The 14301-nt window shown below is 41.9% G+C and overlaps 1 protein-coding gene across 4 annotated transcripts in view; it reads right to left on the reverse strand.

The window, feature by feature from the left end:
• Arhgef12 (Rho guanine nucleotide exchange factor 12) overlaps nt 1-9554 on the reverse strand; it is a 133656-nt gene extending 124102 nt beyond the window's left edge. For all 4 annotated transcript variants that reach the window (XM_027411891.2, XM_027411890.2, XM_027411889.2 and 1 more), the window contains exon 1: nt 9258-9554. Coding sequence is in view for 3 of the 4 variants with exons in the window: in XM_027411890.2 (XP_027267691.1) it covers nt 9258-9289 (32 nt within the window). In the remaining variant the exon portion in view is untranslated. The remainder of the gene's footprint in view (nt 1-9257) is intronic.
• Nucleotides 9555-14301: the final 4747 nt, after the last annotated feature.

Raw genomic sequence — 14301 nt, forward strand, 5'->3', positions numbered from 1 at the left:
AGGCAGCATATGCTTCCATCAATGTCCTTGTTCTTTGTCTCTGCCACAGTAACCATGAATTTCAGATGGGGACATTCCTTCAGCCAGGTTCCAAAATAAGACCCAGGAAGTGATGCTGCACCACACCTGAGACTGTAATACTGAAGTTTGATGTAACAACATAACCTCCAAAAGTTTGCAAATGACAGCTACCACTTTGGAACAGATGCATAGAATCTTAAAATGATAGGTGGTTATATTTTTGTAGTATTTTTAAAAGCAAGGGGTGGTGGTACACACTTCCAATTAAAGCACTCAGTAGGCAGAAATGAGAGGATTTTGAATTCAAGATTACCCTGAACTACACATGGCAAGACCTTGTCTCCAAAACAAGAACAGTTTTAAAGCATAGTTACTTTCTGAGTAGTGTGTGTGAGAACCAATGGAGGTATGAAAATTGAGGAAAAGAGCAGGAAAGGTTACGTTATGTCATGAATTCATAATAGTCATTCTCTCTTGGTATCTCTACTGTGTGCGCGCGCGTGTGTGTGTGTGTGTGTGTGTGTGTGTGTGTGTGTGTGTGTGTGTGTGTGTGCATGCGTGTGCGCGCATGAAGTGTCACAGCACTTGAGCGGGGCGTGAGTGTCACAGAATTGGTGTGTGTAAGCATGAGTGTCATGACACTGATGTGGAGGCTGGAGGACAGACAACTCTTGGGATTCAGTACTCATCTTCCATCATGTGGGTCCCAGAGTTGTTGACAAGCACCTTTACCCACTGTTGTTATTTTCCAGGCTACTGAACTGGAACTCAGCCATTGCCTAGGATGGCTGACAAATGAACTCCAACATCTGCCTGTCTCCATCCCTCCCCAGTGCAGGGGTTACAGACTCCCACTGTGCCCGCCAGCTCTTTTGTTTTGTTTTGTTTTTTTGTTTTGTTTTTTTTTTCTTTTTGGTTTTTTGAGACAGGGTTTCTCTGTGGCTTTGGAGGCCATCCTGGAACTAGTTCTTGTAGGCCGGGCTGGTCTTGAGCTCACAGAGATCTGCCTGCCTCTTCCTCCCAAGTACTGGGATTAAAGACCTGTGCCACCACTTCCAGGCTTTGCCCTCAGGTCTTACATCGGTGCTATTGAGCCACATTCAGGTCCTCACAATTACATAAAAGGTACTTTACCAACTAAGCCATCTCCCCAGTCCCAGAAAGGAAAAAATGGTAACTATGATCCTTATGGTGATTAGAAACCACTTGCATAGCTACAGAAATCAAGTTCCACAAAATAACACTGTATTATATGACCATCCTTTTACTATAGATAAGCAATATCAGAAAATAAAATACCCTGCATATACGATTAGAAACAATGTGTGCACTTTTCATCCTAGATTCTCAAGCCCTTTATAAACATCAATTTAACCCTTGCATCACCTGAGATGTGGGTATTACACAACATTGTAACCAGCTATCCTGCTACCATAAAATACTTAGATACCCCTGAGAAGTCTGGCCCAAGCAGCCAATAAAACAGGAAATACGCTGACAGTGCATGTGCCACCAACAATCTCCAAGAAGACCAGACCTTCACCCACAAGAACCACTTCCTCTGAGTAAACCACAGAGAGACAATAGGCAAACCACAGCAGATCAGCATGTGTGTTGAACACAGGCAAGACAGATAACCCATCTAAAATCTATACGAAAACATACTTGAGCTACATGTATTTTCATCATATTTAGGGACATTTTACCCTACTGGTAGGTACTCTCTTATTAAATGACCATTTCAGGGTTAATGCCTTCAGATGCTCTGGATTTTATACAAAAAAAAAAAAATGAACATTTTGTGAATCCATGAAAAATCTAAAAAGACTTCTTTGACATATCAATTATACAAATTGAAAAACAGTTTATAATTAATACTATATTATAGCCTAAAAGTAGTATCTTTAATAACTATAATATACTTTACAATGTGAAAATAAGAAGCAGTGTGATCAACAGCTAAGTGTAAGACAATTCCCCCCTCCTCCCTTCCAACATTCTTTTTCTTTGAGGCAGAATCTCACTATGCAGCCCAGGCTGGTCTATAACTCAAGATCCTCCTGTGTTAGCCTCCACAGTCTAACTAGAGGCATGTGCACTACCATACTTCTAATTGCTTGCTATGTGACTGCTATTCAGTCCCAAGCCAGAAAGTCTCTCTCTGTCTCTCTCCTTCCCTCCCTCCCCCTTCCTCCCTCCTTCTCTCTCTCTCTTTCTCCCCCGCCCCCTTTCATGGCTATTACATTTGCTTAGACACATGACTAAGACTTTAAAAGCCATGAGTCAGCATTTGAATCCATTAAAAATCATTTAGGGTATGAGTCTGAACTCTCAGCTGCACTGAGGCATGTCAGTTTAAATGGCAATTTAATATAGGAACCATAATGTGGTTCTACTAAAAGTCAAAAACACATGCTTATGCACTTTGAGAACAGCTGATCTTCAGCACCATTACATACTACTCTGCAAGATCAGAATCTACACATCATCCCAAGTGTCAGCTCCACGAGCATCGTACAAACATTTCAAACATGGCTATCTTTGATACTCTAGACACTCTAAGTCAAAAACATAGAACTGTTTCTTTCCAAATTCCAAACCTTACTAGCAAAACACAAAAGATCAAGGATATCTACTTAAATAACATTAGACTAAGTATCAAAAAATAAAGTCTACTAATAAAACACTGAAGAGTTCTTTAATCTTAGATATCTCACAGTAATTGAAATATACACGTTTTGTTGCTATCTTGTAAGTAATAACTCTCACAAATACAAAGTAAAATGGTTTTCTGAGATTCAATTTTAATTATATGTGTACTTGCTAGGAGGTACCTGCACTCCAATCCAGGTGCCTATAAAGCCAGGGGCAATTCAACCCCCTGGAGCTGGACCTATAATCTGTTAAGAGCCTCCTGATGTGGGTGCTGGGAACTGAACTTGGGTCCTATATAAGAGCAATACACACTCCTAGCCTGAGCCATCTCTCCAGATAGAAGTATTATTTAAATTTTAACAGTACTCTATTCTACCAGGAAATCACTACTAAGCAAGCACTGCAGAGATATTTCTTAAAATTAGTATGAAGACATAAGGGAGGTAACATTTTAAGTAACAAAGTGAAACAAACCACTAGAAGAGTAACAATTTCCAGATGACTTTTACCACATTACCTTAAAGCTACAGTTGCAGCTCTTCATTGACCTAGTGATACTTTGTTTTCATTTCTGACTAATTTGAATCAACAAAGGTTCCTGACAGTATTACCATATTCTACTTTTTGATGTATTAGGGGAACTACATTTGAAAGAATCACTTTATAAAGAAGTCTTCTAAAACATGAGTAATTGTTTAATTAGCTGATTTGGTAATTATGTTATTTGTATATGTTTGTTTCATTTGGTTGCTACAATCTCTTACACCCATTCTAAATGCTATCTAAAATAAACACATAGCCAGAGAATATAGCCAACTGTTTGCCCAGCAAGCCTGAGGCCCTGGATTTAATCCCAAGTATAAAGTTTATAGATACATACAGGCATACATCTATCTACCTATCTACATTTCTTCTAAGAATCTCTTTACATGTAATTTGGGGGCTAGGGCCATGCTGGAGAAAAATCAAAGAACTCAGAATCACAGTAAAAATAAGTTGGAACTTGTTTCTCTAGAATATGAATCATATAGTGTATCACATTTTGTACCAGGAGACCAACTAAAAATTGTACTAGGATAGCAAGTCAGGGAAAGCTAATAAAATATTAAGAGAGACAGACTGACATTTAGACAATGGAACAAGAGAAAACATAACTTGGCTAAACAAAGAATAAGTAAGGGAAGGAGAACTAGAAAGAAAGCAGCGGCTAACCACATGAACCAATACAGGAATGAAAACTCAAAATGGCAGAAAAGCATCATTTAGCCTGGTACAGCAAAAAGACACACAAGTTACCAGGACAACTTAAAAGAAAAGCTTGAGCTGAAGATCAGGAAAAGCTTCCTGACTACAAGACCTATCAGCCTGTTGTTCAGTCTCCTGAGGAAGTGACAAAAGCTTTATTCTCTAGAGATATTTAAAGTTAGCACAGATAAGGGACCAGGAAGAAAGCATCCTGTGAGAAAAAAATACCCTATTCTTTTTCGGTGAGATTGGCAAGCTACTAAACAATGGTAAACAGAAAAAATAATAATAATATATGTAAAAAGAAAACAATTTAAGGTTTAAAAAAAAAAAAAAGTCAGGCAGTGTTGGCACAAGCCTTTAATCCCAACACTAGGCAGACAGAGGCAGGTTGACCTCTTGGTTCAAGGCCAGCCTGGTCTACAGAGGGACAGGCTCCAAAGCTACACAGAGAAACCCTGTCTCGAAAAACAAAATAAATAAACAAGCAAGAAAGAAACAAAACAAAACAAAACAAAAAGGACAGTTTGAATCTACAAAATCCAGATTATGAAGTCTTGAATCTGAAGGTCTGCCTGGCACACGAGGCCTTTAGGACCATTAGCAGCACAGGAGGAAAAATCATGTCTGACTGTCCCACTTTTTTATAAAAATTATACTACCATAGGATATCACTGTACATGAAAGAATATTTTATTCAACAGGAGACAACAGGGTTGTGTGACTTCTGAAAATTCCTCAGTAAGAGAAGGGATCTTAGTTCCATGTTAATTAAATCATCAAATCCAAATTTTAACAGATGAGACAAAATTAAGTTAAGCCTCCCGTTCCTGAAAACATCATTCCAGTCCATTTCTGGGAAAGAATTATGTAGTAAGACCTGTTTGCTCCTGCTTTGCTCCAAGCACTGTCACTGACCCACAGCCCCAACCACTAAGCAGCATTTCTAATAGCTGTCAGACAACCACAGCATACAATCCATCCATCACCTACACAGAACCATGAAGATATCCTGCTGTGCCTATGATCTACGATGTTAACATGTTAACAACCAGAAATCACTATGTATGAAATGGTATCAGCAGGCTAATACACTTTTTAATCATTTCAAATAAGCATCTTTGTCAACTCATTAAACAAATACAAACACAATATAAGTGTGCTTTTAATGAGGAAGATTATAACGCCAAATTTTTAAAAAGTTACTTTGGATTCTCCATGTTGACTGGTAAAACTATAGTAGTACATGTGTTATATTACAGACTTATTCAGGACTTTATTCTGAACTTAGAAAAGACAAAATAGTATAAAGCTGGCAGTATGAGCCTCCTAATTCTCAATTTCAAGTCTGTATTTGAAATGGATTTATTTCATAAGAAAATGTTACAAATAATTAAATCTTACTCATGCAACCTTGAAAATAATACACAACCCTAAGAGGGTAGGTTGCTTGCTTTTGTTATTAACTAGAACTATAAGACAACTTTGACAGAAAAAAAAAAACATTAATGATAGCTCTACTTTATATATTAATGTAAAGGTATAGGTCTCCATGTTCACTTTAAAAGCTTAAAAGTTAACCTTTAAAGCTAAATTCAGTGCTAAGTAAATTCCAACACATCAAAAACTTATGCCAATCTGCAAATCAAAAACAGCAAGATCTGTAAGCCCTAGAATGAACAAAGTCCAGGAATCTCAAGGAAGACCCTGCTGACTTTCCAACCTGTACCACCCTGAAGACTTGCTGTTACAGAATCTCCTGAAATAATCATTCACTGGATCCACTGAAAACAAAAACAAAAACAAAAACAAAAAATTCTCTCCACTCTACTTCTTATATGAAACAGCAATCACTACAGTATCTTCCACTCTTGAGATAGAAGCCAGCCAGGGAGCACTGAAAATTATTAGGCTATTTTAGGGCTGAATACAGCAATTGATGCAGATGGAAAAGTGGCAATCAGACATTTCTATCACTTTTTCAGCCTTCTGACCTCACAGCAGTTACAAAGCCAAGGGACTAGAAAGAGCCTGTAAAATACTTAATTTAAAAAAAAAGAAAAAGTTTTCAGATAAATTACATAAAAACAGCAGCCTTTATAAACACACTATAAGTTTTAAGGTTTAAAAGTCAGTGGGTGCCGGAGTATAAAAAATAAAAGAAAACGGAACAAATGAATGTGTGGCTTTAACTGCAAAATAATAACAGGATGTAACAGAGTTCTGAGTATCCTAAGTGACCAATCAGAGCCTAAACATAGCTGAATTCCATCCCAGCCCCAGCACGTCCCTAACACAAGAATAAAACCCTTCTTATCTTGTTCAGCCATGTGTCGCCTGCCACAAACTGCAAAACAGAACAACGCCCAAAAACCAGCTAGTCTGACTTCAACTAGGGACAGACAGACTCTGTAGTCAGAAGCACCACAATGAAAGAACTGCAACTCATACAGCTGGCCTGGTGGCTCTGAACACTCTACAGAACAAAGCCATACCACATACAGTACTTCAAACTTGAAAGGGTCTCTGAACACTGGAGTCAGTGAGAGAAGATATACAGAAGGCTGAGGGGGGGGAGCTAGATTTTATATGAGGAACTTTGCTAAGGCACCCTGGCATACACTTATTACTAAACCAGTACTTCCAGATTTCACCTCAACATATATTCAAACCAGGAACTACTCTCTTAAAGAGAAAGGGCTGCTTTACATTTGCAGAATAAGTTTAGAAGAAAAAAAAAAAGCAGTTATCACATATTAATTCTCTTTTTGAAGAAAGAAAAAAAAAGTCAACCCCCAGTGTCTGACCAAGAACAGGATTTCAATCAGTTTTGAAATAAACTTTCTATCATCTTATTTTACATGGCTCAGTTGTCTAAAGCAACCTAGTAAAGGTTTACACTGAGAAGATTTAGGCCTAAGCCCCACAAAGCATTAACATTATTTAGACTGCTTCCCTTCACCAGCATCAACTTTTTTTTCCACTGTGGTTTGATACAACAAGCCTTTAAGTATGTTGGGAAGCAGAAGCAAGCAGAACTCTGTGAGTTCAAGGCCAGCCTGGTCTACAGAGCAAGTTCCTTGACAGCCAGAGCTGCACAGAGACAACCTATCTAAGGTGGGGGAAAAAAACAGAAAAGAAAAAAAAAAAAAAAAAAGGATACAACACATGATTTCATAGAATGTGCATCCACTGTTCTCACACAAATATCTAAGAGCAAGAACCCTGCAGGAAGGTAGCCCATCTCTTCAGTCCCAGCTCTCTAGAAGCTGAGCAGGTGGACTGACTGACATACAGCAACAATCTGTCTCACAAAAACAAAACAAAAATTGGGCTAGGGAGATAGATGGCTCAGCAGTTAAGAGCAGAGGACCCAAGTCAGGTCTCCAGCATCCAGGGTAGACAGCTCCCAATCACCCAGGGAATCCTAAAGCCACTTCTAGTCTCTGAGGGCACCTGCACTCAAGTGTACATACCCATGAACACACACACATTGTAGAAGTAAAAATACAAAAATAAAACTTTTTAAAAACTGAATGTTTGGCCGGGCGATGGTGGTGCATGCCTTTAGTCCCAGCACTTGGGAGGCAGAGGCAGGTGGATCTCTGTGAGTTCGAGACCAGCCTGGTCTACAAGAGCTAGTTCCAGGACTGCCTCCAAAGCCACAGAGAAATCAGGTCTCGAAAAAACAAAGACAAAAACAAACAAACAAACAAACAAAAAAGACCAAATTGAATGTTTATTGTTCATATGCAGAATTAAGTATAAAAAAGATGACCCAATGTTTTATTTCCAAGATACCAAAAAGAGAACAAAAATCCCTGAGATGCAAAGCTGGTAAAAAAAAAAAAAGTACATGGGTGCTTCTGTGTGACTTTTGTATGCAATGATTCAGTGACTCTAAAGTATTTTTCTACAAATTAGACTCCGAAGCATCTTAATGAAAACCAGGACTACATCAGTAGAAAGGACAAGAACTGAATGAACCAGAAGAACAATTATATGGACACCTGTGAGTGATTTCTCAGAGGTGTCAGAAACAAAACACTAAGAAAGGAGAAGGAATAAGGATGGGGAGGCAAGAAGACACAAAACAACTACCTCTACATATACGTAAAGTGTATTTGCAGGAAAACTGAAAACAAAATCCTGCCTAGCAAAGTACACAAACAAAGGGTAAACATAAGTAGTTTAAATATTTAAGGGCATCTTTTAGGTGAACGCTCATGTGACACTGAAAAGCATCAACAGGAAAAGGAAGTTCTGTCTCTGGAGGAGCTGTTATGGTATGATAATGGAATTTGGATCCTTTAAAAATCAACAGATGAGTCTCACAATTGGGTGAGACTCTCTTATTAGGAAATTAAACGGCTTTCTGCAGGAGCATTATAGACTTCTGGCCTTCTGCTTCAATTGTTTGTTTGTTTAATAACAATTTAAAGGCTAACTTAAAAAAAAACAGCAAGTTAAAATTTGGAAGTAACATACAATGTCATAATTAAATTGAGAAATAAAACATGTTGAAGGAACCAACTTGCTTTCACTGAAAAGTACTCAAAAGAACTCTTTAAGTGTCAGAGAATTACACTAGGGCCACATATTCTATACACAATGCCATGCAACCCTGATTAACAAACAAGATCCACCTGCCATGCCTAAACCAGACTTAGGGTTTACAGCTTTAAATTCGAGAGCATCTAGAAGATGAAATGCAAAAAAGAATAATTAGAAGCAGGCCCCATGGTTTTCCCTCATTTCCTTTAGCTCCTGGAAACTGTCCCCAGCAAGAGCCCGTGATTTACTGGTAGTGTCAACATTCTGGAAAATTAGGTAATTAATAATTAAACACTGTGCAGGTCACATAGAAAGAGATCAGATTCACAAATCACCATGAAGCAGGATGAAAAGTAAGTTCACAGACATAAACTCCTAAAATTAAGGGTCTAGAACTACCACGGGATAGGAATCAACCTGATGATGCACCAATACCCACCGACCTCGGGCTCTGACCTTCACCCAAAATGACCTTCCGCTGGTTCCAAAATGAGTACACAATCCTAATGTACCCGACAGAAAACCACAGCTATGGTTTTCCTTAATTTCCTCTGAGAATATGGGGAAAGTTTCTGCCCCCCCCAAAAAAAACAACTGCATTTCCAAATTCAATCAACCGGATAACTTGGCAGCAACCCTAGACTAATTGCACAGCTCCGAAACAACCTTCTTTCCTATGCCTGTCAATTGCACTAGCTGAAGGCAAGTCGGCAATCACCGACTCCCCTGCAGCGTGGGGCCAAAAACAGGGAAGGTTAGCGACCGAGGAACTTCATACCCACCTGTCCGTGATAGTTGACTGTGTGCCACTCATTGGGGCCCTTGGCGAGAGGTCTTCTTTTTATCCAACTTGCATTTTACAGTAACACCTCCACACCCCACCCCCAGTGCTCTGGGATCAGGCTCAATTTCGGCAGGGACACAAAAGTCCAACTCAAAACTCCATTCAGTCATCTAGAACATCCGATTGCAAGGGGTCAAGGAAAGGGGATGCGGGTTGAAGCAAAACAAGTTATCTCCCCAAACAAACCGAGCAAGTCGGCCACAGGCGAGTTCTAGAACTAGGAATGATCTTCAGCAAGGCACGAGGGGAAAAACTTCGTCAGAGGGAAGTCGCGAGGCTTGGGACGGGAACTCGGATCCCTCCGAGGCTATGGTAGGATCGGCTCGGGACGGGCGTCGCCTCCTGTCCCGAGTCGGCGGAGCCCGGCCCTCGGGTCCCCGCTCTATCTGGGGCTGCCGGCCGCTCGTGGCCGCAGCCTCCGCCGCGTCTCGCGCCGTCCCGCGACGGGATCGCACCGCCCCATGTCCCCGGGCCGGGGCCCCGAGCTGCTCCGCGCCGCCCCCACCCGGCACCGGCCGCCGCGCTGACAGGGACCCTGTCTCAGCTCCGCCAGCAGCTCCCCATCCCTCGGAGGCCCCCGCGCTTCTTCCGCAGTGGCACGACGGCTCCTCCCCGACGCTCTGGTAGGCGGCGGCTCCCGCGAGGAGCGGGAGGGCCCGGCCCGGCCCGGCCCGGAAGCCCGGCCCCCGAGAAGCGGCGGCGGCGGCGGCGGCTGCTGCTCCGCGCGGAGGGCCGCTCGCCGGGTCCTCAGGAGCACTGGCGGGAGCGCGCACGACAGAGGGGGTCCGCCGGCGGTGACGGGCCTTGCGACCACTGCGGGCGCGCGCGGGGGTTCCGGTTCCGGTTCTGTCTCCTCGGTCCGGCGCGGCTGGAGCGCGCCGAGCCGGCCCCTCCCCCGCCGACTTTTTGGGCCCTTCTCCCTGGGACTTCGGGAAGCCGCCTCACCCGGGATCCCTCCGCTTCCCGGACTCTCCAAACTTGCGCGGATACTTCCGCGCAACGCTGTCAAGGGGGATGGCGGGAGCGAAAAGTAGTTCTGCGGGTCAGAAGGAAGCTGCTTCTCTCTCCGCCGCCAGCCGCTGTCCTCGCTGTCCCTGTATCCCCTCGAGGTGCAGTCCAGAGTGTAGGTTCCACCCGGGACAGCAGACGAGCCATTCCATAATCCCGGAGTTCACGTCTAGAGGGTCTTCGGGGAATTCCCCGCCTCTCTTGCGCTTGAAACTTTTATTCTTTAAGGGAATGTACTCGATTCCCGGTGTCAGATGCTTTTGATGGCTGCACACGAGCCCGGGTGCACGGGCCCTGACAGTGTTAGGCAAACCCGCACACAGACAGGTTTGGGGGTGGTCCACTCACCTGGGGCACCTGCTAGCCCAGCCTGCAGCCGCGGGGTGGGGTGGCCAGAAAAGACTGAGGAGAAAGGATCTGGGCCCACATGAAGCCAGGAGTTCTTGATATAAATATTGCTTTTAGGCTGTTTTGCCTTGGCAAAATGAACTGTATTATTTGCCAAATTGAGAAAACATGGTGCTTTCCACAGCAAGTTAATAAGCTTGTTGTGAAAAGAGATGGGAGAAGAAATACATCTGTCCTGTAAACAGCATTAGGGATCTCTTTGAAGAGTTCCCAAATGTTGTTTTCCGGTTTCTTTTTCGATGGGGTAGAGGCATGCAGCTACCCATGCAGTGTTATGACTGACTAATTCTCTGCCTGAAGAAATGAAGTATCACGACACAATATATCTCTCCAATTCTGCCTGCAAACGTCAAATGGCTATTCCTTTTATACAATTATCTTTAAACTTCTGAGCTTCAAGCCGTGTCGGTAGGAAGAGACTTCGGCCATTTTGTGGAAATCAAATCTAATAAACAGTGCATGTGGAGAGGAAACAGTTGCCTCTTAATAATGTTTCCAAGTCATTCCACAACAGTTCGTGAAAGGATCATTATCCCTGAATAGATGCATGAGCTCAAGGTGACGTTAGAACAGGGTACAAAGGGGAAAGATAAACAGACGCCTGAAATGACTCTCTTGCTGGGTTTTTTTTTTTTTTTTTTTTTTTGTTATGTTATGTTCCGGGCACAGCCAGCTAATTTTGTAATGTTTATTTTTGGAAAGAATAGAAGCAGATTCGAGTTCCAAGCCACTTTCCTAATGATCAGACCTGGACACGTTGCCATCTGCTGGTAAATCCCAACATGGCAACACTATCCTGAAGACTCCACTTGTTTCTACCTATAGCTGGAAAGAGTTCCATAAATCTATATACAGTAAACAAAATGCAAACCTTATGCCCAAGCTTACTCAAGTTGTCCTGAGTGTACTGTCCTACTCTCCCTTGTTCTAATAGTGTTACAATGCAAGTATTAAATGAATGGAGTCTGATGACTCATCAAATCATGAATTTTAAAAATAAGTTCCCATCTTCCTTTCCAGTCTGCCTCAATGCTTAAGTTTCAGGAATAAAACAAACTGGGAACATTTCCTAATTCACCTTCTCTTCCTTGCATACAAAACCTTTTGGCAAGCTGCTTTCAACATCTTTCCAAATTTAACAACCCCAAGGTTCTAACTGTGAGCAAAGAAGGCATTCTGCTGTGGGAAAGCCTCAGAAGATGGTCGGTCAGCAAAGGACTGAATAACCAGTGGTTATTCACTCCCAAACTACTGTTTCAATGATGAAAATCTCTAATCACTTGCAAGGCATTGATTTTATTTAAATATCCTAGGTAAATGCCTCATTATAGCTGTTGGCTGCTCCACTGTCCTAAAACCTATCTACCTATAGAACACACAATCAAGCAAACCAAGGCCTGCTCCCTAGGTCATACCCTTTACCTAGGAGGTAGCACCAATGACCTAATCACTGAACACACAGTTTTCCGATGAGATGTCCTCTAAGCCACATTTGTCCTCTTATCTATTACTTCAGTGTGCTTACTAAGGACCTACTGTGTCCAGGACTGATCTAAATAATAGAAATTCAATCTAGCTGAGTATGGTAGCTTACATCTCTAATCCCAGCACTTGGGAGGCTGAGACAGTAGGATTACTTTGAGTTTGGAGGCAGTCTACATAGTGAGTTTCAGGCCAGCCTATACTACAAAGTGAGGCCCTGTCACAAAAAAAGAGGGGCGAGGATATAGCTCCGAAGTAGAGTGCTTGCCTAGCATACCTGAAGCTTGGGGGGAGGGGAGACAGCAACTGCTCAAACAGGTGGCAAATCAGAGAGATATTCTTCCTCTTTAGGCAAACTATTTTCTGTGTGCTGATTGTTATCTCCCATATAAAAAGTAGGAATGGTTAATGCCAAAGAGCAGATTACTGTCACCACCAAGTATGAATGGATGTCAACATTTCTACAGGACAAAGGCTGCTTTTCTTGGCAAAGCCACAATAAAGAAAGATACAAAGGCAGACTCTGAGTCTATAAAAAGTTACTTTATTTTTATAAAATTTAGTACAAATCATATTGAAATATAAATCCTTCTTGAGCAATATCAGTGATGATTACACAGTAATTCAAATGCAAGTATTCCCTTTTGTCTAGAGACACATCACACGCTAATCTGCCCTTCATTTACCTGTGTTGTAAAAACAGGCAACCTCCTAACTGCTGAGTCATCTTCACATTGTTCTCTAAGAGAAATGTCTTCATGGTTACTAGTTAGAACATCAAGAAAAGCTGAAATGCAGAATTCCTCCCCCCTTATCACTTGTTCAGGTGTCTTCTTATCAAATCAAATAAAATAAAATCTACAGACATTCCCTTGAGTGTGCCTCCAACAGAAAGATCTACAATCTTTACCTCTGAGGGGTAAGGGAGAAAAGAGCCGGCATTAGATTAAGCCTGCTCATCTGGTCTGGAGCAGGTTGCACAGTGCCAAAAGAAAAAGCCAGTTTTGTTTTGTTTTTCCTTTCTGCTCGTGTGCCAAGCCACTCTTTTGCTGAAATCAGCATTCCCCAGGTTCCAATTCTGCTCAGTTTTGCTGGAAAGAAGCACACTGGCATATCTGGGACACAAATCATAGAAAAGGGAGCATGGTGCTATCTTTCCTGAAAACAACAGCCCAAGAGCCAAATGCAACCCCTTTAACTATACAGCAGCCACCTTAAAAGGCCCCCACTGTTAAAGTGCCTTTCCATTTGCAAGAATGTCTACATGTTCCCAACCTCTCCCCCATGACTGGTTTCTGTAGCCAATACCATCTGTAGTCACTCATTGAGTTAGTGTCACCAGTGACTATAGAATGAACTGACACTACTTGCTGACCATCTGCCTTGCTTCAGTAGCACCATTTCCTGGCTTACCAACTGAATTAGCCAATCACCATTGATCTAAATAACATAGTAAAAATAGCAAATACATTAACAAATAATACTTTTTTTTTTCATTAAAGCTCTACATTAGAGCCAGGCATGGTGGCACAGGATTGTAATCCTAGTACTGAGGAGACATAAGCAGGGGGACAGAGTTCAATGCTAGCCTGAGCTATACAAGCAAGACCATATATCAAGAGAGGTGGAAAAAAGTGATAAAAAGAAAATGTATCTGCAACAAAGAAAAAGGAAGAAAGGAGGGAGAGGAAGAATGAAGGGAGGAAGGAAGGAAGGAAGGAGGGAAAGGAAGGAAGGGAAGAAAGAAGGAAGGAAAGAAGGAAGGAAAGGAAATAGCCTCTCATCACCCTGAGGCTAATAAATACATTGAAATCTTTGGTTCTAGTTTGCAGTATGTACCAGAAGCTGAAACCTGAACTCCATCTCAAGTACAGTGGAATCCGCATGGTAAATCCCCATGGAATTTAGCCATGGCCTCTTATGCCTAGCAGATTAATTCACAAAAGCCCTGAGAACTGGCATACTTTTCCTGGTAGGGCAGAACCCGTACAACAGGACTAAGTAAATCTAAATCTATCCACACCTCATTCATCTTGCATCCAAAGCATTAGCTCTATGGGTTTTTTTGTTTGTTTGTTTTTTTG

The sequence above is a fragment of the Cricetulus griseus genome, chromosome 4, assembly GCF_003668045.3.
Source record: "Cricetulus griseus strain 17A/GY chromosome 4, alternate assembly CriGri-PICRH-1.0, whole genome shotgun sequence".
Classification (NCBI taxonomy): Eukaryota; Metazoa; Chordata; class Mammalia; order Rodentia; family Cricetidae; genus Cricetulus; species Cricetulus griseus.